At 44.0% G+C, this 27,044-nt stretch overlaps 1 protein-coding gene across 3 annotated transcripts in view; it reads left to right on the top strand.

Annotated features, from left to right (window-relative positions):
- SSH2 (slingshot protein phosphatase 2) overlaps positions 1-27,044 on the top strand; it is a 218,906-nt gene that overhangs the window by 178,599 nt on the left and 13,263 nt on the right. For 2 of the 3 annotated variants that reach the window (XM_044283786.1, XM_044283787.1), the window contains 8 exons: positions 6,875-6,978; positions 8,574-8,638; positions 14,221-14,342; positions 18,284-18,352; positions 18,895-18,960; positions 19,058-19,252; positions 20,170-20,263; positions 21,529-21,657. In XM_044283786.1, the coding sequence (XP_044139721.1) occupies positions 6,875-6,978; positions 8,574-8,638; positions 14,221-14,342; positions 18,284-18,352; positions 18,895-18,960; positions 19,058-19,252; positions 20,170-20,263; positions 21,529-21,657 (844 nt within the window). Of the gene's footprint in view, positions 1-6,874; positions 6,979-8,573; positions 8,639-14,008; positions 14,130-14,220; positions 14,343-18,283; positions 18,353-18,894; positions 18,961-19,057; positions 19,253-20,169; positions 20,264-21,528; positions 21,658-27,044 lie in introns of those variants that run through there. The other variant, XM_044283788.1, reaches the window with a different exon arrangement.

Genomic DNA, 27,044 nt, shown 5'->3' with positions numbered 1-27,044 from the left:
TTCGGGCACCCAATTTGTGAGTTTGCAGCACCCGCCCGTAATTATCTAAGTGTGAGCCAACCACCATTTTACTCTATTTTTATATTACGGCCCGTAATCCACGGTTGAGCTCCCTTGGATATATTATGGACATCTGGCACCATATGGAAAGTAAGCGGTTGAAAGCTGAGAGCTATAGATTCAATGATTCTAATCAAAACGAAGCTCCAGTTAATAACACAATGACAGAGAGCTTCAGGACTCTGGAGAATCTGTTACAGAAACAGTTAAGGCAGCATTGGGAGATCCGTTCCCTACAATACTTTGTGGAAGAAACTAAGATCCCAAAAGGTTTATTGATTAATAAGAGTCCCGCACAGGACCTCGTCAGTGATGAATTCACTAGAGAGTGGAACAATTTACTTACCAGTCAGTCGATTGCTTTGATGAATTGTATCATTAAAAGGAGAACAGAAATCCTTGGTGATTTAAATATAAAGATCGGGAAACTAAAAGAACATATAGAGAAATTCCCTAAAAACACAGAATTTAGTATGTGGCAAGACAGACTGTGCAAAAGCTTAGATAAGCTAGAAATTGATATAATAAATAAGAAAAGTAATAAGCATATAGAAGTCCATATCGACAGACGACAGGATAGATTGGTAGAGACTGAGGGAGAAGGGAACAACTCCCATCAGGAATTGTTGAATTTAGGGAGAGAGGAAGTGACGGACACCTATAATGTACCAGTGAATAATAGGTATGAGGAATTAGCAGGACAGCATTTTTTAGATCTAACCCCGGCACACCACAGGACACGGACGAGGTACAGGGAACAAACACCACCACAGCACAGATCACCATACAATTTGAGGCACAAGAATACCAGGTATCAACACCCGACAGGCAAGAACCCATATCCCAATTATCAAACACGGAACCAGTATACACACCATCATCACAACCACACCAATCACCGACAGCACCATCACGTAGAAAAACAAGGAGAAGTAGGAGAAAGGGATCCAAGGCACCAGAGACACTCACAAACCCAGAGATGGGATCGGTAATTAATTTAAGCACAAAAATTCTCACTGTATCACAGATTAATTTATTAAATAAGGGGCTCAAATTTGCCCCATCCAAAACGGTAGATAAATTTTCAACCTATATAGGTGTCCAAAAGTTCATTAGGAGCCTTTGCCTCAAAAAATATTTTTTAAAAAATCCCCAAATAAAAAATTTCCCGGTGAATAAACCCTCAGAGGGATTTAATCACACTTCCCTAAAAAAGAAATCCAAAATGTTTCCACGTAATGAGATCAGCAGAGAAATTGCAACATTCCAAAAATGTGTTGAGGATGATTTGAGGAGAATTAAAATTAGACCCCCTAATAATAACAATTTAACGAAAAGGGAAATCCAGGCCATAAAATTGCTCCAGAAGGATAACAATGTGACCATCCGTCCGGCCGATAAAGGCGGATCAACAGTTATCTTGGACACCGACCAATATAATACTGAGTGTCTTAGACTGTTGGAAGATCAGAGGACATATGTTAAACTTAAAGACAATCCAATACAAAGATTTAGTCAGGGGCTGGAGGACCTCTGTAATAAAGGTTTGGAACAGGGTGTTCTCCTCAAACAAGAGTCGGAGTTTATCTTGGGCACAGAGGGAAGGCTACCCACCTTCTACTGTCTGCCCAAGATACACAAAAGTCTAATTAACCCCCCGGGACGCCCCATAGTGTCCGGAATAGGATCCATTACCTCCAATTTGTCTAAATATATAGACACTCAGCTCCAACCATTAGTGAAGAACATAAAATCCTACCTGAAGGATACAACTCAGGTCATACAAATTTTGGAAGGATTGATTATTGAGCCTGGTTGGGTAATGGGGACCCTGGATATCCAATCCCTGTATACGGTCATCGACCACCAGCAGGGATGGGATGCAATCGAGCAACAACTGATTAAAAATGGCACATTTAAGGATCCCCAAATCCAACTCATATTGGAAGGTATCCAATATATTTTGGAGCACAACTATTTTTATTTTGAGGGGGAATACTTCTTACAGAAATGTGGCACCGCCATGGGGACCAGATTCGCCCCAAGTTATGCTAATTTATTTTTGGCAGAATGGGAATATACCAACATTGAGCCCAGACTTGGGGTGGATCTGGTCCTATGGCGGCGCTACATTGATGATATAATTTTTATCTGGAAGAAGGGAGATACTGAATTATCTGAATTTTTGGAAACTATTAATAACAATGATCGTAATCTGGTGTTCACACCAATTATTAAGGAAGAAACGGAGTTTCTAGACCTTCTAATTAAGAAAGTGGATGACCGTTATGTGTGCAGCACATACCAAAAACCGACGGCCAAGAACGGCTTCATCCTCTTTAGCAGCTGCCACCTACCTCGGTGGCTATTAAATGTTCCTTTAGGCCAATTTCGAAGGCTCAAAAGGAATTGTACAGAAGAAGCTAGATTTGAGGAAGAAGCCGTTAAAATGAGACTCCAATTTTTAGAGAAGAAATACCCAACCTCTATCTTGGATGAATCTCTGATGAAAGTGAGAACCCTTGAAAGAAAGTCATTTTTTGAAATAAAAGGACCTATAGGAACATCTGGGGATTCCAAAACTGATATTAAGATGATCCTACCATTTAGTAGTAATTACAAGAAGATCAAGAGTATCATTACAAAACATTGGCATCACATATTGAGTGATAGGGTGATTGGCCCACAGTTACCAAGTACACCGGTAATAATATATACAAAGGCCACGAATCTAAAACTAAAAATTGCCCCATCAGTAAAAGAGAAAAAATCTACATCCATTATGGGTTCTTTTCTAAATCTAAAGGGGTTCTTCAAATGTGGGAGATGTATAGGTTGTAAAATGAGCCTCCAAGAAAGAAAGACAGTTACTGTACATTCGACACACAATACATTTACATGGGAGATAAATGATTGTCTCACATGTAACACATCTGGAGTTATATATCTACTACAGTGCCCGTGTAAACGCCAGTATATTGGTAGAACCAAAAGAACACTAAAGATTAGAATCAGTGAACACATTGCCAACATCAAAAAGGGTTATGCAAAACATTCTGTTTCGAAACATTATGATGAGGTACATAATAGGGACCCGTCTAAATTATTTTTTACAGCGTTAGAGAAAGTCAATAAACACTGGAGAGGTGGGGACTATATAAAGAGGATGTCCAGAGCCGAATCTAAACTAATCTATGAATTTGGCTGCCTACTACCGGCAGGCCTGAATTCGGATCTGGAGATTTTCGGCTTCCTATAAGGTGGGGGTTCCGTCTCCGATGGTGGGTCCCAGAGTTTACCATTTTGGGTTCTGGGACTTTCCCTCGGAGTTGGGGCTCCCACACTAAACACGTCCGTTTTGATCTTCCCATGCTGCTATCAGTTTCTCCATGAAAATGTATACATATGACTTTGTACTATGGTTTTCTCAGCGTAATATATATGAATCTGCATGATTAGGGACTTATTTATATTTTTAGTGTTTTAGGTATATTAATGTTACCAATCGTTTTTATTTCATAATTTTTCATAAATTCTCTATTTTATAATTTTCATTGATAATATCATGTTATTTTGATTTTTGAATGGGGTATATATCAATTTTAACATGTTTGCAACTGGATTGATGATAAAACGCAATGAGGCTATGGAAAACCGCATCATTACCGGATTGAAACCGCAATGGAATGCATTTGTCCCAAATCCGGATTTTTGTGAGTGCCGAGAGGACTATAAAGGGTGGAGTGGGAGGTCTTGCGCTCTTACCACTGAGGAAGGGGTGTAGAACGCCCCGAAACGCGTCTGGTGACTGGAAGAAGCGCCCACCCAATCTACTGGATTCTAAGATAATATATTGCATGGCCATGCGATAAGGAATCCTATCAATACTCCACCAAAACATAGGAGCTGAATACAGGTCTGATTATTTGCCTACCATCCATACCAGCCAAACTCTGTGCTCCCGCGATATTGTGACGTCAGCGACACGAGACTTGTGACGTGAGACGCCGAAGCGGCCGGCACACTTGCTGCTCGTGGCAGGACAGCCCAGCGGAGAACAGCTGGCAAAACTTTGAACTTTGGATTAAGGTAGGAACTTGAATTGGGCATTTAATACCTATAGCCCCTTGCGGACATACTGTACCAGCCGTGGAGAGATTGTTTGTTTGAGAGACATTTCTATACACGTGGACACTTTAATCCGGAGCCACACGAATCTATATTGGGACTTTGTATTCACGGTCTGCGGTTTTATTGCCACCATTCAATCTGAGGTGGTGGCAAGTGTGAATTTATCATATAAGGCTTGCGCTACTATCACCCACCAGTGTGATTTTACGTTGGTACCATTTTCTATTTTATGTTATTTTATGTGATTTTAATGTATTTGAGTGTTGTTATTATTAATTAAGAATTAAATAATATCTATCCCCATGGTCCAGATAGTGTGAGTGCTCACTCCTTTTTTCTTTCTGCTATATTGTCTATCTATTTTTGGGTTCGGGCACCCAATTTGTGAGTTTGCAGCACCCGCCCGTAATTATCTAAGTGTGAGCCAACCACCATTTTACTCTATCAGTATAGGTAGTAGTTGATGGGAATTGATATTTCCCCATTGCTGGGGTCAGGTGGAAGGAAGGACCCCCGCAGTGAGGCCATCTTATCTTCACCCCACATCACTTCCTCCCCAGTTGGGCGCCTCACACATACTGTACCGCAGATCATTACAGCTTCTCACGGCGTTTAGCAATATGAACATGGTTTCCTCTTTCTTTTGAAGTGTGTGGCGGAACAGCATCATTTCTGGGTCTGTGCCCGTCTGCCGCGGGTTGAAATGAGGGCTAAGGGAGCAGAATTGGCACAAGAGACCGTATTACAAAACACAGGTGTTGTTCTTCTTTATTTGTTCTTCTGTCAATGGGGAAGTTGACACTTTATACCTACTAATTGCCCTGGCGTTAACGCGTTTTACTTTGTACACCGTGAAACCATAGAAAAGAGGATTGACTGGGAAATAAACCGGTAACGTTAACTCCTTGATTACATGTCATAAGTGGAGCAGCTTGAAGATCTCCCTTATGGCTGCCGTTATATATAACAGGTTCTATAATTTGTGGAATTGTTGTTCTGGATTGTGAGAAAGCTGGGTGACGAACCTTCTAGGAGCTATAGCGGAGGCCATATGGGTTGTCATGTGACTTTCCTATAAAGCAGCTTTAAAGGTAATGCAGGGGTTAACACTCCGGTCTGTCAAGAAATAGAAGTGCATTGAGGAGGCTGAGGACCTTTTCAGCAGGGGTCTGTTCAGACGCCTCTTCTTGGTTTGAGGGCTCCGGTGAATAGTTTTCTTGTAGCAGCACCTGCCGCGGTTCATGTAGCTGTGATTCCAGTGAATACGATGCATATCTGAGACTGATTGATTCCATGTGATTAGTAGAGAAAGGAGGGTGACAGTCCCAACAGCTGTGCCGCTCCCAGCCATGCGGTTCACGTTCAGGGCACCCCCTAAATACCTTACATGCTGCAGCACAGCTCGGCCTGCAGTGCGCTCATCCGCCTGCCCGTCCCAGCGCACTCTGGGAACGGTCACTTGTAGCCATACCTTACAAACACTTCATCAACCTCTACATCGATTAACCTTTGCCTACTTTGGCTGCAGGTTTTTTTTCCTATAAAATGTTGTACTGAAGCGCAGTAAAAAAAAAATATATAATCTGCCTCGCTAATATACAGTATGTGAAAGAGCAGTGGTTGCGAATCTATGGCACGGATGCCAGAGGCGGCACTCAGAGCCCTCTCTGTGGGCACCCACACCCTGGAAAAAATCTATTGTGTACCAATATGCCTTAGACTTATCCTGCCATCAGCGCAGTCGCACTATGAACGGCACAGGCAGCGCGCTGGATGTAGGCAGGCTATTATAGCTAAATGATAAGGTACATGGAAGATATACGGTACTATATTGGTATTTAGGTTAAATTGCTGTGTTGGCACTTTGCGATAAATAAGTGGGTATTGGGTTGCAGTTTGTGCACTCAGTCTCTAGTAGGTTCACCATCACTGTTAGGGCTCACTCAGAGGAACGTATGTGTTCCGTTCATTGGGTCCGCATCCCTCCATTCTGCAAAAAGACAGGACATCTTCTATCTTTTTACGGAACCCCACAGAAGCACTCCATAGTGCTTCCGTGGGGTTCAGTTCCGTGCTTACATTCCGCACTGCTCCGGATTTGCGGAATGCACACTATAAGGTGTCCGTTTAATGCGGATTCGCAATACGGAAACGGAACCCATACGTTCGTGTGCATGAGCACTTGGTGTGGCTGAAACAAGGATAGGACATGTTGCATTCCAGTATGTCCTATCCTCCCTCTCTTATTGGGTCCTATGTAGGCCTGGGATCAGCAACGTTTGGCACTCCAGCAGTGGGGAAACTGCGACTCCCAGCATGCACGCTTGCCTATGGGTTCTTGAAACTCCTGTAGAGGTGAATGCAGCATGCTGGAATCTTAGTTTAACCACAGCTGGAGGGCCAGCGGTTGCTGACCCCTGATGTAGGCAGTATAGGTAAGCAGTCCATATTCTGAGCAGATTGCTTCATTGATCATTTAGAAGAAATGCACACAATCGCACACTACGCTTGTGTGAAAGAGGCCTTATACTTTTCTCCTCCTTTCCACTCCCGATTCTGACCATGTGGCCGTAACCCTAAATAATCAGGCCCCCATTATTGTGAACTTGTAAGTGAAGTGTGATCCCGGGGCGGGGGTCAGTATATTGCAGCTTTAATTGAATTGTATTTGTTTTTATTGCAGCATCAGCGAAAGTTTCCTGACCGTGAAAGGTGCTGCCTTATTCCTTCCACGTGGAAATGGCTCCAGTACCCCAAGAATCAGCCACAGGCGCAATAAGCATGCAGGTAAGTGCGGATCTAGCCCTGTACTGTCTGATAGCAGAAAGCCTAGGGAGCATTTAAAGGGTGTCCTCCAACTGGTCCCATATTGTGTATATCTGGTATGTATAAGCTTGTAAAGCAGTAGCATAGTGGCACACTGTAATACCGCAGAGGTTTAGACCCATGTAGACAATGAAAACTGGTTTTCCAGGAAGATCTTTTATTTCTTTCTCTTTAGTATTATTTTCACCCAGTATTCTGCTTCAGGTGTTTTATCTCCTTTCGGGCGCATTGTATGACTTACATGATATAACAATACCCAACATGATGGAAAAATACAGCGCAGCCAGAGCCGCCGAACAAAGGCCTTCACCTTACATTTTCCTGCACACAGATCGTCAATGTGACAATTACTATAAAATCCAGGATGCGCTCGTCTGGACTTAGTCGGCTCTATTTATAAGCAGGCTTGCCCTTTTGACGTGCTTATTCTATAGTTAGGTAACCATTGTTGATTATATACTTTCTCCTGGGAACATAATGTCTTTGCATATTTACATACAATGAAGCGTGTCACCTGCAAATATCCATAGGCTGCCATTGTAGAGCGCCATCTAGTGTTCAAGGCAAGACAGCAGTCACAAACCTGTACTGTACATATTATATTGTGCAAACTATGCTATGTCTATGTTTTAATTTTTAGTTATGTTTAAAGAAAAATTTCTAACTACCAATCTGTCTGCCAACACAGAAACCATAGCCTAAAATATATTGATACGTTATAGACGTAATATTATGTGAGGAGTGCACAACATACATATACAGGGGCTCATGGATCTCACTGTGGGGAATTTTTTTTTAAGTCTCTCTAGAGCACATGATCGTCATCTCTTCTCCCATAGACTGCAATGAATCAGCATTGCAGCCTATAGGAGATTCAATGCGTTTGTACTCCGGAGGTCTGGAATGGGATAAGCTCTTGTCTGTTTTGCTGGTATTGTATTATATTGCAGTTTTGCTGTTGGTAATGCGTTGTGTGCACACATCTCTAGGGTGGAGATGCCAAACCTGCATATCCCCTGAGGACGCCGAAGGCTCGGCGAAACATGTAGGGAAGCGGGAGCACACATTTTAGAATCGGATTGAGCTGAGTTGAGCCCTCATAGTAGAGATTTAGTAGCAACTAAATATAAAGTTGCCATAAAGATTTAGGGATTTGGGCAAGCCCTGAGAAGTATATCAGGAGCTATCCCATCCAGTGACATATACCAAGAGGGGCACATAAATATATATAACAGTCTCACCGCTCATTCTGAGGAATTTTAAGAAAATCCAGAGTTCAATTTTAAATAGTAACAATAAAGATACAAGTTTTATGCACTTAAAATAAAAAATTAGTCAGTGGGTGGTTCAAGCCACGCTTAGGTCGTACGACCCTTGAAAAATTTGGTTATATATTGTAACAGCGTGGCCACCCCCTGTAGGACCCATCAGTCTGTTGCACCTATGAGATGCCAGAATTGACCTGCTTCGTCCACGTCGCATATATGATGTATTTGAATTTTTATTTTATTTTTGGCCGGTGGAATCGGCACCTGACCTATGCTCTGTATTTTTAGGGGACCTTCAGCAACACCTCCAGGCCATGTTTACACTCCTCCGCCCCGAGGACAACATCCGCTTGGTGAGTCCTTATGATGACATTTTATTTCTACTCTGCTTCTGTCGTGCCCTCATTGCTGGCGGAGTTATTCTGTACAGTTGAAACTCAAAAAATTTGAATATCGTGCAAAGTTCATTTATTTCAGTAATGTAACTTAAAAGGTGAAACTAATATATGAGACTCATTACATGCAAAGCGAGATATTTCAAGCCTTCATTTGTTATAATTTGGGTGATTATGGCTTACAGCTTATGAAACCCCAAAGTCACAATCTCAGGTCCCCTTTGCTCAGGGGGTATGGATTAATTAGCTGACTAGAGTGTGACACTGAGCCTAGAATATTGAACCTTTTTGCAAAATTCTAATTTTAAGTTGCATTAATGCAATTCCTTTTAAATTGCATTACTGAAATAAATGGACTTTTGCACGATATTCAAAGTTTTCGAGTTTCACCTGTATACCAGACCGTACAGGAATGTCTGCCTGATGGGTGTACACGTTCATCTGATATTTCCATGTAAAATAACGAGCTTTGAAGAGCGTCTCACGTGGCTCTTTCTGCTGAGGCAATCACTCCGAGCTGCCAAAGGTTATTCAGAAGCTTTTGGTGTATAGATAAGTTTCCTTAGACAACCACACCCATTGGGATTTTCCCGGTGTGTGTTTTTTCTTTTTTTTTTTTATAAACGGTTGTTCGGGGGAAAACATTAGCATAAAGTTAATAGGGAGCAGCTGGTTAAAGGGAAACTTTTGCCAGAAAGTAGTATATTTTTGAATTCGGTTCAGTATTCATAATTCTTTTTTATTTATTTATTTTTAGCAATTTTGGCTGTTTTTTTTCATTTTGGCAGTGCTTTACCATGAAAATTAAATGCAAAATATTGTCCTTCTGTAGCAGTCGGCACAAATATAAATTCCTTTAGGCCCCTTTCACACGAGTGCGTTTTCCGTGCGAGTACGGGTCTGTGTACATGAGCGTTGTTTTTCAAGCATCAGTTCTGCGTTGTGCGTCATGTTCTATATTCTGCGTTTTTCACACAGCCCTGGCCCCATAGAAGTGAACAGGGCTTCATTAAAAAACACATTCCATCCACGAGCAAGTCCGGATGCGATGCGTTCTTCACTGATGGTTGCTAAGAGATGTTGTTTGTAAACCTTCAGTTTTTTATCACGTGCGTGAAAAAAGCATCAAAACGCATTGCACCCGCGCGGAAAAAAAACAACTAAACGCAATCACAGACAAAACTGACTGAACTTGCTTGCAAAATGGTGCGAGTTTCCCTGAAGCATCCGGAGCCAATCCGTATCGTTCGTATGAAAGAGGCCTTATAGAGCGACTAAACACCATCAGTTTGCCGCTGCTGTGAGGGGAAGCTGTTATCCCCACGTTAATCCTCGTTATACTGGTAGATTGTAGAATTGAAATAACAGTGTGACGTATGCGCGAATTGCTAATTAAGTCACTCGTTCCCCCTTTCCTCTTTGGTCAGAGTGAATGGTCTGACTGAGAAAGTTAAGTGAGGAAGTTAAAATGTCAGGACAGGAAGTCGAATGCATGGAGCGATTTCAAAAATTATATTCAGAAAACCATCCACTTGTTTTTTGTAAAAATACAATATACTCATATAGGCCATTAATATGTTGTTTTTTTTTGTTTTTTTTTGGCATCCTCCCTTTAAATATTTGTAATGGTTGGTTATCCAAGCCTAGACAGAATAAAAATCTGTATATAAGGAACTTTGCTTTGCCTATCTGTGTTTATCCTTGGTATCCACAGCTGCATTCAGAATTCTGCCTGTTTGTTATTTCCAGAGCAGTGCCTTAGGGGAGTCAGCTATGGTTTGTCTCCAGTTAGTCACTACAGCAGAGTGCTCTTAGTTGCCTACTAAGGTTAGTTTCACACTAGCGCTTGTCATCGGCAGGGAGGAGTCTGCCTGAGGTGTCTGAAGGCCCGTCGGCCCCCAATAACTATAATTGGGGACCAGCAGAGGTCCGGCTACAACCTGGCAAATATGCCGAGAATTAGCCTAAAACCGCTGCACAATTCAGACAGGCCAACCATCTAATGTGTATGGAGGTGTCCGTATTCCAACCGTGATGACAGCTGTTGGAGGAAAATAAGGATTGGGCTTTGGATTTCAGCATGCCCAATCCTTTATTTTCAATCCTTTTATTTTTTGCAGGTAAGCGTCTGCAGAAATAAAAGGGCCTTGCAAAAGTAAGCTGATTCACAGGGAAAGTTTGGCCCTATACCCGGATAAGCAGCCACTGCTGTGATGGCCTTACACTTAAAATTCATATATTCTCAACTAACTATGGAAGTATCAACCAAGCCCCATAGCGCACACAGTGCTGCTTGCCTTCTATTTAGTCTGACAACAGAGTGGAGCCAAACCGCTGTCTGTTTCCAAGGGCAACCAGTAGAAAACGGCTGTGGATGTAAAAAAGGTGAAGCAGCACATCTGTCCGCACTGTCAGGAGGATTCGTTACAAGGGGTGAAGCACTTCTGTCTCCCTTACAGTGGTGCTTTAGGTTTTCTATCAAAAGGCAGCAGCGACAATATAATAAAATGCAGATCTATTTATTCCAAATGGAAAAAATGTTGCGTGCACTGCAGTCATTTTGGCTTTAACCAAGGTTTTGTTGCAAATTTGGGATAAGCCCAGGAATAACTGAGCCCTGGATGTACATGTGCATGCCCTGACTGATGTGAATGACTGGTTTTGGGAGTTTATTTTACAATTGCTTTCCATGTTGCTAGGCATGATAATTAGTCTGAACCCTCCCAAACTGATCATTTTCTGTTCTGCATTCGCCCAGACCGGTCACGTTGGAGAGTCCTTGCACGCAGCATGCAATCCTTCCCGCTGCGGGCATATTATTTACTGCTCACCCAATTAGTGTCATATAGTCATCTAATGGCTGTGGGTTTCCAAGAATTGATTTTCTTTCTCCTCCGCTCATCTTGTCGCTTGCCAATAGGACCAGCTGCGGGGCCCCTATGTCAGTGCACGGCTGGGGTTTTGGTGCAGTTTTCTGTTGCAGAGATGCTTTAATTTTTTTTACCGGGACCCCATATATTGTCAAGGGAAAATGAATAGGACAGATATTTACACGTTTTCTTTGGCTCCATTCACACAAAAAAAAATGGCCATGAAAACCAGACACTGTTTTTCACCATTTTTCAGTAGTAATAATGTCCCCCATAGTGGCCCCCAGCAGTAATAATGTCCCCCATAGTGGCCCCCAGCAGTAATAATGTCCCCCGTAGTGGCCCCCCAGCAGTAATAATGTCCCCCGTAGTGGCCCCCAGCAGTAATAATGTCCCCCGTAGTGGCCCCCAGCAGTAATAATGTCCCCCGTAGTGGCCCCCAGCAGTAATAATGTCCCCCGTAGTGGCCCCCAGCAGTAATAATGTCCCCCGTAGTGGCCCCCAGCAGTAATAATGTCCCCCGTAGTGGCCCCCAGCAGTAATAATGTCCCCCGTAGTGGCCCCCAGCAGTAATAATGTCCCCCGTAGTGGCCTCCCAGCAGTAATAATGTCCCCCGTAGTGGCCTCCCAGCAGTAATAATGTCCCCCGTAGTGGCCTCCCAGCAGTAATAATGTCCCCCGTAGTGGCCCCGGAGCAGTAATAATGTCCCCCGTAGTGGCCCCCAGCAGTAATAATGTCCCCCGTAGTGGCCCCCAGCAGTAATAATGTCCCCCGTAGTGGCCCCGGAGCAGTAATAATGTCCCCCGTAGTGGCCCCCAGCAGTTGTAATGTCCCCCGTAGTGGTCCCCAGCAGTAGTAATGTCCCCCGTAGTGGCCCCCAGCAGTAATAATGTCCCCCGTAGTGGCCCCCAGCAGTAATAATGTCCCCCGTAGTGGCCCCCAGCAGTAATAATGTCCCCCGTAGTGGCCCCGGAGCAGTAATAATGTCCCCCGTAGTGGCCCCCAGCAGTTGTAATGTCCCCCGTAGTGGTCCCCAGCAGTAGTAATGTCCCCCGTAGTGGCCCCCAGCAGTAATAATGTCCCCCGTAGTGGCCCCCAGCAGTAATAATGTCCCCCGTAGTGGCCTCCCAGCAGTAATAATGTCCCCCGTAGTGGCCTCCCAGCAGTAATAATGTCCCCCGTAGTGGCCTCCCAGCAGTAATAATGCCCTCTATTCTATAGTGGCTCCCAGCAGTAATAATGCAGTTTTTTTTTTTGTTTTAAGTTGAAAAATGTACGTCTTGCACGAGGAGGAGAAGTTGCTCCTTTCACCATGTGCTCGCAGCATGGGAGCGAATGGTGACGTCATTACGCTTGGAGAGCAGGGCCTTCGGAATAAAGAGAGGCACACGCATGCCTCTGCGCGTCATTTTAGGCACGACTGGCCGAGCATCTGTTTATTGGGATGTCCTCTCTACCAATGGCAATGTTGGAGCGATCATAGAAGAACCACATTTGTGATCTGGAAGATCAGGCCTACCTTTTCTCCCCCATCGGCCATGGCTCAGCCTTTGATGGATCCGTATTGTTCTGCTTTTTCCTGCTTGCGATGTAAGCTGGCTTCTTGGAATCGCGGGCACAGAGCGCCGTTTCCTGAAGACCTGGCACTGCTCATCCTTGTGTTCTTGCAGAGTCAGCCCTGACTGGGCACACAGCTGACGTCTTGCACAGAATGTGGGAACACAATAGACTGTAATCCCTGCGGTGTCTCTTGGCCGTGCAGATGTCCTCTTTGATATGGCACATAGTTCAGGAAGTGCCTTCTTCCTGCGGAGGACGGACGTCCAGATGCGGTGCAGCAGGCCCTGTGTAAAGTTTACACCAGGATATCTGCCGCTCACCAGCGCTTGCTCATACCATATACTGTACTTTTGTTCATTTAATGTTTGGCATATATGCTGGGAAATCAATTGTGCCCGTAGTCCCACATGCACCCACTATATGCCAAGAGGGTCATTTTGGCATGCCCTAAGCTGGTTTTGTTTGTGGTTTGTGTCTGGCATTGCAGCTTGGCTCCACTGGAGTCAATGGGGCACAGCTGCAATACCGCACACAAACTGTGGACAGAGGTGGCGCTGTTTTAGAAAAAAACTTAGCCACATTGTTCTAATCCCGGACAATCCCTTTAATAACCCAGGTCTGCACATCAGTCTCTGGAGTCCTAGTCCCGCTCTTGAGTACATCAAGTATCCAGGACTGACTTATGTCCACTGAAAGTATACCGTAAGGTACATTTTTTAATTACAGCAAGCAGAGATCTTAATACCCTTTTGGAACGATATAGAAGTATTATAGGATAACCGTGGAACTTTCCATTCTATAGATAAGCAGTCATTAGCTGACGGTGACTCCCTCTTTCGGGTAGTTCCTCTTGGTAGGGTGCTGGCATGGCGTAATGTTTTGAGGAGTCGGAGTGGCGTCATCCTCTGTGATGAAAGAATCCCGACTTCTATTCTTGTGAAAAACCTCCCTGCTTCAGTACACATGCGGTCTTCTCGGTGTGTGCACTGATCTCGGTTTAATGGTGGTCAAAATGCAGGTTGGTTTCGCTGGGTCAGTTTTTGGGTTTGCTCGTTGTATTGTAATGTTTTAGATGAGCAGTAACCTTTTAATATATGCTTCTGTTTTAGGCCGTAAAATTAGAAAGCACCTATCAGAACCGAACGCGCTACATGGTCGTCGTATCTACAAATGGACGGCAAGACACCGAGGAGAGCATTGTGCTGGGGATCGATTTTCCATGTAACGACAGGTACATAACTGCTAACGACCAAGTTCGGTATTATTTTTTTTAATTTTATTACTATTTTTCTTTTTACTAATTAAACCCAAATAGTGAAACATATTATTTTTTTCTAATCTGTTTTTAAATTCAGATTGTACATCTTTTTTTTTTTTTTTTTCTCTGTACATGATTATGGGGGCAGCCATCTTGCCTGAGCTGCTAACAGCGTTCAGAGAGATTCTTTACGGCAGCCATATAGCCAGTGGGTGCAATAGACAGGAGACGACTCTTTGACTTGTGCATAAGCTCTGTGACTATGCAGGAGTCGTTGTACAGGGAGGGGGAGTTCATGAGCTTTGTCCATCGCCTGTTATGAATTGTGGGTCCCGTTTTCTCAGGGTGATTTGAGGTTTAGTGGTCACTGAAAACTGCAGGATTTGGGGATTTTTTTTTTTTTTTTTAAAACATAGTGACGTGATGGAAAATTTAAAGATAACATCACCAAAAAAATAACTATGGAGAAATGTGATTTAAACAATAGGTCGTTTTCTGATGGGTTCATCCGTGAAAATATAGGTAGGTGGTAAATGTATGATAGTTGGGACCCCCACTGATCACTAGAATAGGCTTCCTGAGCACAGTGGTGGATTTTAAATGGAGCTATTGTCGTGCATGCACTCTTTGCTCCATTTAATGTTGATAGGACCAGGGGCTCGGGACCCCCTTTTCAGTGATCGCTGTGACCCCACCTATCATACAGTTATCACCTAGCGTGTGAGATAACACCTGTGATGGATTTGTATCCATGTTATTGTCCATTTCAAAGCCACATAACACAAGTTCCTAGAATAAACCTCAGGATGTACAGAACGTTCTTTTCTCTTCGGTGCCACCTCACTTTCACGCTGAAGACTTCTGGTTACTCTCCCCTACTTCTTGGATGTGGCATGTCTTGAGTTTTTCCCTCTGATTTCCCATTTTCTCTGGCAGCTGGAGCCTCCGTACTTCTCATCCATCTTTTAGCCAGCAGCTAGTGGGAAAATCAAGGAACTGCTATGCCAGGAATCTCAAGTGTAATGTTATTCATAGCCTTGTAGTCTGGTTACTATGGAAAATATTTCACTGCTTGTTTTGAAACCCCACCTGCGCCTGGTGTAATATCTGCCCCCTCCTCTCCGCTGACACGAGACCGGCATGTGTTGTTTAGTCACCGATGGTTCCTCGGTGGAGAACCGTCCATTTTCTTTGCTCTCGTGTAGAAAAAAGTAAAAAAAAAAAAATGATACTGTTTCCCAACAGGGAAGGACCGGCCAGCTGGATGAGCATCATCTCACATGGCGTGTGTGCGGAGAGGTGGTTTTGGGACTGGTTTCTTCTCTGTAGCCTATGTATCTACTTATATCTAGTTGTTACCATTGCCAGTAAGATTCTTGCATTGCTGAAAGTTCAGTCATGGAGCCTGATTGTAAAGTGAAATCTGGCAGGTTCTGCGGTGTTGTAAAACGGGAAGGATATAAAATGTGAAATCAGTGGTGCCAAATGCACATAAAATGTTGTAACCCACTGACATAGTGTCACAGTTGCCTGTGGAGTATACATGCAGCTGACATCCTATATACCTACCCCAGCAGGTTGTCGTCGCCCCCCAGCCACCTTGCGTTCTGTCATTTTGGTTACACCTACAACATGGACCACTTTTTTTTTTTTTTTCCAGGGTCATTTTAAGTTCCACCCTTGCTGATAGCGATTCCTACTAACCCACCCCCCATACGCATGCATGCTTTGCACAGCCAGGCATACAAAAAGAAGTGTCCAGCATCTTCAGGATCCTAAAATTGGGGCTATATTCAGACATAATAATATTACAAGTAGCCAAAAGACAATCCAAAAAATGCTTATGCATCCAGTGTAATTCCCATGATAGATCAATTCTGGAAAATCTTTTCTCATAACTGTACAGTATGCCATTCCTCTTGGTAATCTATGAATCCATTGGGGGGGGGGTCCCCTACACTCTGACAGTTTGCGATCGGTGCTGTGTCAGGACACGTTCCCATCTCGTAACAGAGGAACCTAACAATGCAGAATTATAAGAAAATATGTTCCACAGTTGTTATTTCATGAGGAATGCAAATATGTGCTGAAGTAGACAAGTCGGGCGACGTGAGCATTTTATTGCTGATGTTTTTGTACATTTACACTGAGCAGTTATCACGTCTTGGCCATCTTACATTTCTTCACAGTTTGTGGTGTGGTCATGGTGTAGTAGGTTTATGCCGACCCAAGGTAGACAAGTTGTTCTGCACTTCCATCCAGTTCTTCCAGTAGTTTGTTTTCACAACCTGACAGGTGTAGAGTCGACTGAAGAAACAACTGACTTGTTAAGGCTGTGTTCACATTGGGGTCAGTTCCATTGCAAATGGGGCAGAACAGCAGAATTGATGGGCAATAACAGTGTATGACAGGCTCCATTGATTATAATGTGGTCCATCAAGTTTCAGTCATGGTGTCCTGTCCATTATATTATCAGCAAAATCACTGCAGCAGTGAATGCCAAGCTAATTTTCCAACATGTTAGGTGGATCCTGCAATGGAACCTCCAACGCTGATGTGAACACAGCCTACAAATTCTCATGTATTTAAAACGGCTATTTTTTTTCCTGGTTCTGTATTGTGGCTACCACATAGAGTGACCACCATTGAAGCCTGCCCAAACCTATTCATAGGGCTCACCTTGGACATTGTGGCATAGCTGACATCCGTTATATGTGCTGACAGCTTCAGAGAAGAGAACTGCCTATAGAAGCCAAGCTGTTTTTAGATCAACAGGTCGGGTTTCGTGGGCTTACTAGCCTCAATATTTATGACAGGTTCCTGGGTAGGTTGCTAGGTTCCTTAATCAGTTCTCCCTAAAAATATCCCTCACACCATGAGATGCCTTTTTTTTTTTCCATGTGCTCATCACATACACAGGACGCTCAACTTGAGTATATGACTTCTTCAGGTCATTGAGACAAGTGTCACTTTGAGAGCTGTGTTTGAGACTATCAGTTTTTAGTTGAATCTGTGTAGACAGCCCAATGACCTGTATACTTGCTTCTGATGAATTATAGGCCAGCGTGGCAGGAGGTCCACCAGTTGTCTTCATTAGGGACAAAAGAAATTGGTGAGGCGTGATGTACAGAAGCAGTGAGCTGTCTATCATAGTTTCAAACCTTTTAGTGTTCTAAAACCACACAAATCCTTATATTTTGGTGCTAGACCAATCCCTTTAAGGTATGATGGCCCTTTAAACGGGTCCTTAGGATAGATCATCAATATCAGACCGGCAGTGGTTCCCCACCCTTCCCTAGCTGTAATCTTGTACCTCCGGTGCTGGAACGCCACAACTCTGCCCGTTGTATAGTGGACAGAACTGGTTACTGCAGTGCTGCTCCCTTTGAAGTGTATTGGGGGATGGGGGGGGGGTGCTCCAGTTACCAGCTCTGTGCACTGCACAATGGACAGAGTTGTGGCGTTCAAGATAACTGATTGGCGGGGTGTTGGACCCCACTAATCTGATGGCCTATTCCAGGAATATAACCCATTTCTAGGGCCAGCAAACCTTAAAGAGAGTGCCTCATTTGGGCGATTGATGGTATATCGCTAGGATGTGCCATCAGTGTCAGGTGCCGGTCCCATGTCTGGGACCCACTCATATCTCCAGACTGGGGCTCCTGAAGTGAACCAAGAGCATCCGCATGCACCACCACCCTCTTTTCACTGCTGTGGGAGTTCAAAAATAGCCGAGCTCTCGGTGTGCTCTACTACACTTTCTGGGCCCCATTCTGGAGATAGGATATGATGTGACATTTGATGGCATATATACCCCTTTAAATATTGAGTTATATGCAGGTTGCTAACCTCTGTGTATACTGTAATTGACTTCTCGATGTGCTTAACCTATATCTTCTGTTTTTGCACTTTAGCGGTTCTTGTACCATGGGCCTAGTTCTTCCTTTGTGGAGTGACACCCTTATACACCTGGACGGAGATGGGTAAGCTTTAAATTATTCTGTTAAAATGTACATGTCTGGGATTTTAGACCCCCAACATCGACATCCCCAGAACTCAGAAGAAGGATCCCTAATCTACATGATCGCCAGCTGTGCTCCTTTTAGTGGTCTGATATTATGGCAGTCCTTAAAAAAAACTGTGACTTTTACAAGTAATATATGGCTCCTAGTTCCCCCATCTCTTGGAGGTTCTAGCTTTCAGATGTTTTCCATCTGCTTTCTGGCTCCTTTTTGTCCCATCTTGGCATGGAACATTCCTTTCTTGTTCAAGCTATTCAGATGATCTCTTGACTATATACCTCCATATATAAGGCCAGAGTATTCATTATGGAGGTATTTGTACAGTGTTGTCCACTTATGGAAAGTACAGGTTCGTGTAACGCAGAGCCTTCATTTAGACATAGATATGGAAGTGTTCCTTCAATATATGTTGTGTACATCTGAAAGCTCTACTGCCTTACTATTATATGGTATCTCTTAACCATTTTGAAAATCTCACCTAATTCTTTCTGCTTATTTTCTAGGGGGTTCAGCGTATCTACAGATAACAGGGTTCACATATTTAAGCCAGTGTCCGTTCAAGCCATGTGGTAAGTGACAGGTCTCTTTATGTCACACCTTCTCACAGTTTGCTTCCATCTACATGTCCATAATTCTTCTTGTAACCTCCTCCTCCTTTTTCTGTAGGTCTGCACTGCAAAGCTTGCACAAAGCATGCGAGGTAGCTCGTGCCAACAATTACTACCCAGGCAGCCTTTTCTTAACGTGGGTTAGTTACTATGAGAGTCACATCAACTCTGACCAGACATCGGTCAACGAATGGAACGCTATGCAGGATGTTCAGTCCCACCGCTCCGATTCACCCGTCCTGTTCACCGATGTGTAAGTTGCAGCCTGCAGTACCTGTTGTTGTCCATAGGGGACGTGACCTTTAAAGGGGGCTGATTTTATTTCAGAAGCAACATCAGAATGTCCATAGGTTGTGTCTGGTATTGCAGTTTTGATCCATTGAGGTGAATGGAGCGAAGATGCAATACCACACACTACTTTTAATAATGGGTTTTTAGGAGGCGTATGTAGCTCTTAAAGATAACCTAAACTTTTGGTGAACCCATAATCATATAGAACACCTTTCTGGTTCCATCCACTCTGATCTGCTTTTCCAGCATGCGGAGTACGGTTCCACAGAAGGTATATGGGATGTGTACTTCGCACGCTGAAAAAGCAGAGCAGATGAAACCCGACGTTGCAGAGCACTAGCAGAAGCGTCTCTGCACAATCGTGGTTTTACCCAAGGTTTAGGTCCCCTATTCACTAGGGTCTGTCATTGAAACCACTGGTTCCCATATGTGTTTTTTCATGAATATTCTGAACTCAAAATGCATGTTTCTATTGTAGGGGCAGCAGGTGCTTCTTAAATAATAAATGGGAAGGGTGCACTTTTATAATGGTAGATCAGCCAATCGCCTAGCGTTAGGGGAGATGTGTACTGTCTCTTGTAGATATGTACGGCAGCAGCATCATATGTGATTAGTCGGGCTATTTTTGCTGTGGGTGATAAGGCCTCAGGAATCAAGGTTAATGGAATGCGATTAGCTCCTTTACAGAGCCATAAATGGACTAAGACTGTTCAGCCTCAGGATAGGTGGGAGACATGACCCATCATACAGCAGCCATGAGAACATCCCTGGCTGCTCTGTGGATGGCAACAAGGGGAATGTTCACCTCCAGCACCTGTCCCTATGCTAACATGGCTTTTAACACACAGTAAATGAAGTGCTGTCACTTTTCTTTAACAGCCCGACAGAGCGAGAACGCACAGAACGTTTGATTAAAATTAAATTAAGAGAAATCATGATGCAGAAGGACCTTGAGAACATAACATCCAAAGAGGTGAGGAAATCTCCTAGTCATCTTGTCATCCCAGTAAATGTGTTCAGAACTTGGAAAGGACATTTCCAAGCTCTTATTGGTCACTGGTGTTTGTCCCGACGACCTGCAGAAGAAGATCGGTCTATTTTTATTTTTTGTGTATTGCCCCATAGTATAAGGTTTGTCCAGAATTAGAAAACATCTGTTTCCTGCCACAAACAGCGCCACACTTGCCCATTTGGTTGTGCCTGGTGTTGCAGCTCAGCTCTATTGAAGTGAATGGGACTAAGCTGCTATACAACATACGAGAAATGGGCAGGTGGAGCAGTGTTTCTGATAGAAGGCAGCCATGTTTTCTAAGTCCATACAACTCTGGGACTTCCAGAGATAGCTGAGCACATGTACCATTTCCAGCAGTCCCATAGAGTTAAATGGCATGGTAGCGTGCCTGTGTGATCGCCAATCCACAGGGCATCCGTTCTGATGATCGGCCGCGGACCCCTGCTAGTCAGGCACTTATCTCCTATCCTGTGGACAGGGATAACCGACAGTCTACCTTCTCTGCCAGCGGGAGAAGTGAGGGACTCCTGCCCAGGCCACTGGAACTGCTGGGATAAGTGTATGTAATGGGACAACCCATTCAACCGGTACATCTGTTGAAGAAAGTAGCTATGTGTTTCTAAATCCTAAATAACCCCTTTTAAGGGATCTTCCAAAATTTCTCTTGCTCTTCGAAAAAAACCTTTAATTGGGTTACCTTAAAGGGTTATTCTGGTCATGTGATGTTATCCTATATCCACAGGGTGGGTGCTAACTAATTAAATTGGTGAGGGTCCTACTGCTGGGACCCCCACCGAGAATGGGGACCCCATGGAGCCCCTCCAAAATGAATGAAGTAACCAGTCAGGCATGCATGCATCCGCTCCATCCATTTCTATGGGAGTTCCAGAGATAGCTGTGGGTAGGAGATAACTGCACACAACCGAAATATCCCTTTAATGCCGCTACTTATTGGCTTAGCTCTTCCCAAGTCCATACCTTTCTTACAGTATATTCTCCACCAGGATCAGACCGGCCTCATGTCTTCCTCCTGTTTTATAGTTTGATATATTAGGATGCAGTTTTGGGATTGTGGTCAAGCCTTTTTTGCGGAACTATGCAATGTATTGCTAGGCAATGTTTGTCATTTGGAGTCGTCAAGTAGACACACTAATAGCAGCCATGTTGAAGGTTGACATATCCGCAGATTTTTCCTAATTTGGTCAATGTGTGATCCTGCTTTGCAGATCCGGACAGAGCTGGAAATGCAGATGGTGTGTAACCTGAGAGAATTCAAAGAGTTCATCGACAATGAAATGATTGTCATCTTGGGACAGATGGATAGCCCCACCGAAATCTTTGACCATGTGTTTCTGGTAAGAGTGCTGCTCTGTGTACCTGCTGCATTTATACCGCCTCTCCTTGCTTGTACTTCCTCCTGTAATTCATGTCCAGACACAGGACTCTGCAAAGTACGTCAGAAATGTGTGCAATACCGACCTCAGGACGTTCCTGTGAATTATGTTTCAACTCAATCTATGAACTTCCCTAATGGGACATTGATATACTGTAATATTCAGTTTTGTGGAAGTGCTTGTTATGTGTAAGATCAGCTTGCTTGCATCTCGATGACGCCTTTACTGACGAGCGAGCGGGCTTCCACATGAAGCTCGGTAACCTGTCTTTGCTTGTGGTGAGGTTGTGTACATCTGCAGTTTGGGTAGCACAGTAGAGGTCTTTATGGTAAGGCCACATGCACACGGTGCAGGCCTTCATATTGAAGATCGGTAGTGCAATACGGTACCAGCTAAGGAAATTAAGTCTGCAAAGGCTCCATTCACACATCCGCAATTCCGTCCGCATTTTGCAGAACGGAATTGCAGACCCATTCATTTCTGTGGGGTCGCACATCGCACTTCCGGGTCCGCAATTCCGATCCAGAAAAAAATAGAACATGTCCTGCTCTTGTCCGCAATAGCGGACAAGAATAGGCATATTCTATTAATGCCGGCAAAATATGGAACGCACATTGCTGGTGTCCGTGTTTTGCGGATCCGCAAAACACACACAGATGTGTGAATGGACCCAAAAGGTGAGATCTGGGACAAATCCATGGCAAAATCTGCAACAAACGCATGCCGAGTTTGTGTGGATTTGGTGCGGAAATGCAACAAAATCTGCATAAACTACACTGCCATGAACGTGCATGTGTATTCAATGTGGAGAGAGGAGAAACCTCTGCTGGCGTCTTATCTCTCAGGTGAGCATATTCACTATGCCCGATCCTTTTCTTCCCAGACATCCTCTGTCTGGGCAGAGTCTGGAGCCTCCCTGACAATATACTAATATGTATGGCGGCCTTTACTCACGGGCATGCGACACGCAGTGAAATGGTACGTGACGTGGAACCGCGTCCACATCATCCATCATATTTTGTAAACTATTAAAAGAAACCATTTACAGCCAGCGATGAACTGAAGCAAGTTTATAAGGTCACTGGACTCATTAGTTTGTGATCTAATGCAGGAAGCAGCTTGCCCCATGTGTAAGCCCCCTCCCGCCGCAACATTACAGCATTATACCGTATACCCTCCAGATCGGCAGTAGATGTGTAGATCCAATCCCTTCTGGGGAGGCAGAGGACAGGTTGTACTTCTCCTGCTCTTTGAAAGAACAGATCCCCGTAGCTTACTTTATCACATCAGAGAGCAGGAAGCGGAGCGAGGTCAATGCCAGATGACCGGCAGGCTCTCGGGGGATGTTAAACTATGTACGCTGCAAGGACACTGCTCTGCAGGCCTGGTAACAGGAGGATAGGGAACTGCAGAGCAATCAGCAGGCTTTGTTGTGCAAGGAAGACTATCTTCAAAGCTAGGTCTGTGGGGGGAAAGAGAGATTCTTGGCAGCGTCCCCTATTCCCTGTAGGGAGAATGCATCCCAAAGCACGGGGACCATTGCCAAGATAGGAACAGTACCTCGGGGAAGAAGCGTTCATAAAACAAAAATGAGAGGAAGTCCTGACATCAGCAAATATTCAGTGATTGCACATTCCCTTAAAACGTGCGGCTGGCTCCAGGTGACGATTGGCATGTGGCAGCAGCACATGGATGCTCTGCGGGGACTGCTTAATCTGTACAATGAGCAATTAATGGGACGTACGTGACTTCAAAATGGCCTATGCTTAGTATAGGCAGTCCACATTAGATCAGTGGGGGTCCAAGCTGTTTGAAGGGGCTGCAGCCCGCGGCACTCCGACAATCCCCGCATCTCCTTCATTGTGTGGTTATAGAACTCCAGGGTTTTGCTGCAGCTTATACCACATTGCTATCCATCGTAAATTTAAATTAAAGGGGCTGTCTGGGATATTTTTTTTCTTTTTTTACCCTCTCCGCTCCCGACTAAAAGTATTGTACAGCCAGTATAGAAATGCATATGTGTAGAGGCATGCTATATCAAATATACCAGTATTATTGGGGGGGGGGGGGGAGAATGTATAGACTGAGCCATGCTGTGTCAAATATATAACTAGTATGGGGGGCATGTATAGACTGAGCCATGTTATGTCAAATCTAGAACTACTATGGGGGGCATGTATAGAGTGAGCCATGTTATATCAAATATACAAGTATTATGGGGGGGGGGGCATGTATAGACTGAGCCATGCTATATCAAATCTATAACTACTATGGGGGGCATGTATAGACTGAGCCATGCTATATCAAATCTAAAACTACTATGAGGGGCATGTATAGACTGAGCCATGCTATATCAAATCTATAGCTACTATGGGGGGCATGTATAGACTAAGCCATGCTATATCAAATATATAGCTGCTATGAGGGGCATGTATAGACTGAGCCATGCTATATCAAATATATAACTACTATGGGGGGCATGTATAGAGTGAGCCATGTTATATCAAATATACAAGTATTATGGGGGGGGGCATGTATAGACTGAGCCATGCTATATCAAATCTATAACTACTATGGGGGGCATGTATAGACTAAGCCATGCTATATCAAATATATAGCTACTATGGGGGGCATGTATAGAGTGAGGCATGTTATATCAAATATATAGCTACTATGGGGGGCATGTATAGAGTGAGCCATGCTATATCAAATCTATACCTACTATGGGGGGGCATGTATAGAGTGAGCCATGTTATATCAAATATACAAGTATTATGGCGGGGAACATGTATAGACTGAGCCATGCTATATCAAATATACAAGTATTATGGGGGGGGCATGTATAGACTGAGCCATGCTATATCAAATATATAGCTACTATGGGGGCATGTATAGACTGAGCCATGCTATATCAAATCTATAACTACTATGGGGGGCATGTATAGAGTGAGCCATGTTATATCAAATATATAGCTACTATGGGGGGCATGTATAGACTGAGCCATGTTATGTCAAATATACGAGCATTGGGGGGGGCATGTATAGCCTGAGCCTTGCAGCCATTGCCTGCCATTAGGGATCTGAATACAAGTTGATTTATTACAGCGAAGATGAAAATGCTTCTCCTGGATAATCCCTGTAATTGACATGATGGCTCTTCACTGATGAATGTCTGTAGGACCATACTCTACCTCTCATGATCCCAGATTTGCAGGAGATGCAGAGAGGTCGGTGAAAGTCCAGCATGTGCTTTAGATTGTCATAGCTGACCCCCGGCCCTACTGGAAGTCTTCCATCCCTGGTCTTTACCCCTTATGTATGATGGTTATCAGGGACTGGTCCGAGCTCTGGACGACGTGTGGATCTGAGTGATGCTCTGGTTTATTGAGTGAGAGGGAACTATAGTGAGAGCCTAGAAGTGTAAGTTTAGAGAAGTGAAATAGTCTAGCGGTCTCGGGGACTGAATTTCTGTCTGCACTTAATACAGCTCTAATCACAATGCAGTCCACTCTGCTGTGTCATCAGTTTCCGAGCTAAGTGGAAAGGGTCATAGCCCCAAAATCATATATCCATGAATCCACAGCACTGAAGTAGGTTAGTGTATTGCTTAAACTGGCAATCGTTTTGCACAATTGGCAACTGAGTTGGAGTGTGACCTGTGCCAAATTTATTAAAGGGGTTTTACGGGACGCTTCTATTGATGACCTATCCTCAGGATAGGTCATTAATGTTTGGTTAGTGGGGGTGTGAAGGTGATGTTACTGGCCTAGGAAGAGGCTGGAGCGCCTCGGTCTCTTCAAAGAGCTGATTGGTGGGATGCCGTGAGTCAGATCCCCTCCGATCAGATACTGATGACCTATCCTGATAAGTCATCAGTATATGAATAAAAAAAAAAAACACTTTGATTGAAAGGGCGTGAGGTGTAATGACTTTTACTCTGCCTGGCCTTGTCAATTAAAGTGCAGAGGGCATAGCAGTTAGAGCAGAGTCTCTTAGTGTAATGGTAACGCCCCCGTTGCTCCTAGAGGCTCATTTGCATATATCAAAACGTTATTTTTCTCAGCACTGCGGGCACATATGTACATGGGACCAACACAGATGTCTTCAGCTGCCAAGTGCACATGTAACAGGTCAGCCAGTGTCATAGGGACAAATCTGCTGACAGATGCCCATTTAAAGGTGCTTGCCTCTTAATAAGCATGTTGAAGTGTCCTAATGTCCAAAAGTGAATTCTACGCCTGCTATGAGAACCATTTCCTGACTTTAGTAAACACCCCCCCCCAATTTTCCAACTTACAAAATTCTTGTGCAGATTGAAAAAATTTTAAGCAAAAAACCTGCCGCAACGCTACTGATAAATTCCCTGCATAATATTTCTTCAGTGGTGTAATTACGTGCCGTGGGGCGGTCCTCTAACAGCAGCCCAGCGTGTGTTACCCCAGAGCAGGGGTGACGACGGTTGACTTGAGAATATCTTTGAGAAAGATCCTTGGGTGGAAGTACTGAGATTATTATTCGCTCAGTCTGTTCATTAAGGGGTATGTCCGCACGAGGTGCATAGGCGGTGGATTTAACCCACAGTATTACAGTACCAGCAAAATAGCTGAGATCTTAGCAAATCTCATCCACACACACTGCCTAAAAAGAGATTTTGAATCTGCAGCATGTCCACCTATGCTGCGGATTTCACCCTTTTCAGTGCACAGGTGGAATCTGCAGCAAATTCTCGGACAAAGGCCTCATGCACACGACCGTATGCATTTTGCGGTCCACAAAAAATACAGATGACGTCCGTGTGCATTCCGTATTTTGCGGAACGGAACAGCTGGCCCCTAATAGAACAGTCCGTAATGCTGACAATAATAGTACATGTTCTATTTTTTTGTGGAACGGAAATACCGACATACGGAATGCGAACAGGGTACCTTCAGTTTTTTCTGTGGACCCATTGAAATGAATGGTTCCGTATATGGTCCGCCAAAAAATAATAATAAATGAACGGACACGGAAAGAAAATACGTTTGTGTGCATGAGCCCAGATTGGCAGATTTGTCTGCCACAGACTGTGTCCTGTCTGTGTATGGATCAACTGACTGCTGTGCATTAGTGGAGATATAGATATACACAGTGTGTTAGTGTTGTATTTTGCATAAGGCCTCATGCACAGTTTTTGCGGCTTGGATACGGACCCATTCAATTCAATGGGGCCGCAAAAGATGCGGACAGCACTCCATTGCTCCGTTCCGTTATCCGCAAAAAAAATATAACCTGTCCTAGTCTTGTCCGTTTTGCGGACAAGAATAGGTGGCTGTCCGTGCAAATTGCGGAACGCACACAGACGCCATCAG

Source organism: Bufo gargarizans, chromosome 3 (assembly GCF_014858855.1).
Source record: "Bufo gargarizans isolate SCDJY-AF-19 chromosome 3, ASM1485885v1, whole genome shotgun sequence".
NCBI classification, from domain to species: Eukaryota; Metazoa; Chordata; class Amphibia; order Anura; family Bufonidae; genus Bufo; species Bufo gargarizans.
The sequence above is the reverse complement of the archived record's forward strand: the minus strand, read 5'-3'. Positions and strand labels throughout refer to the sequence as shown.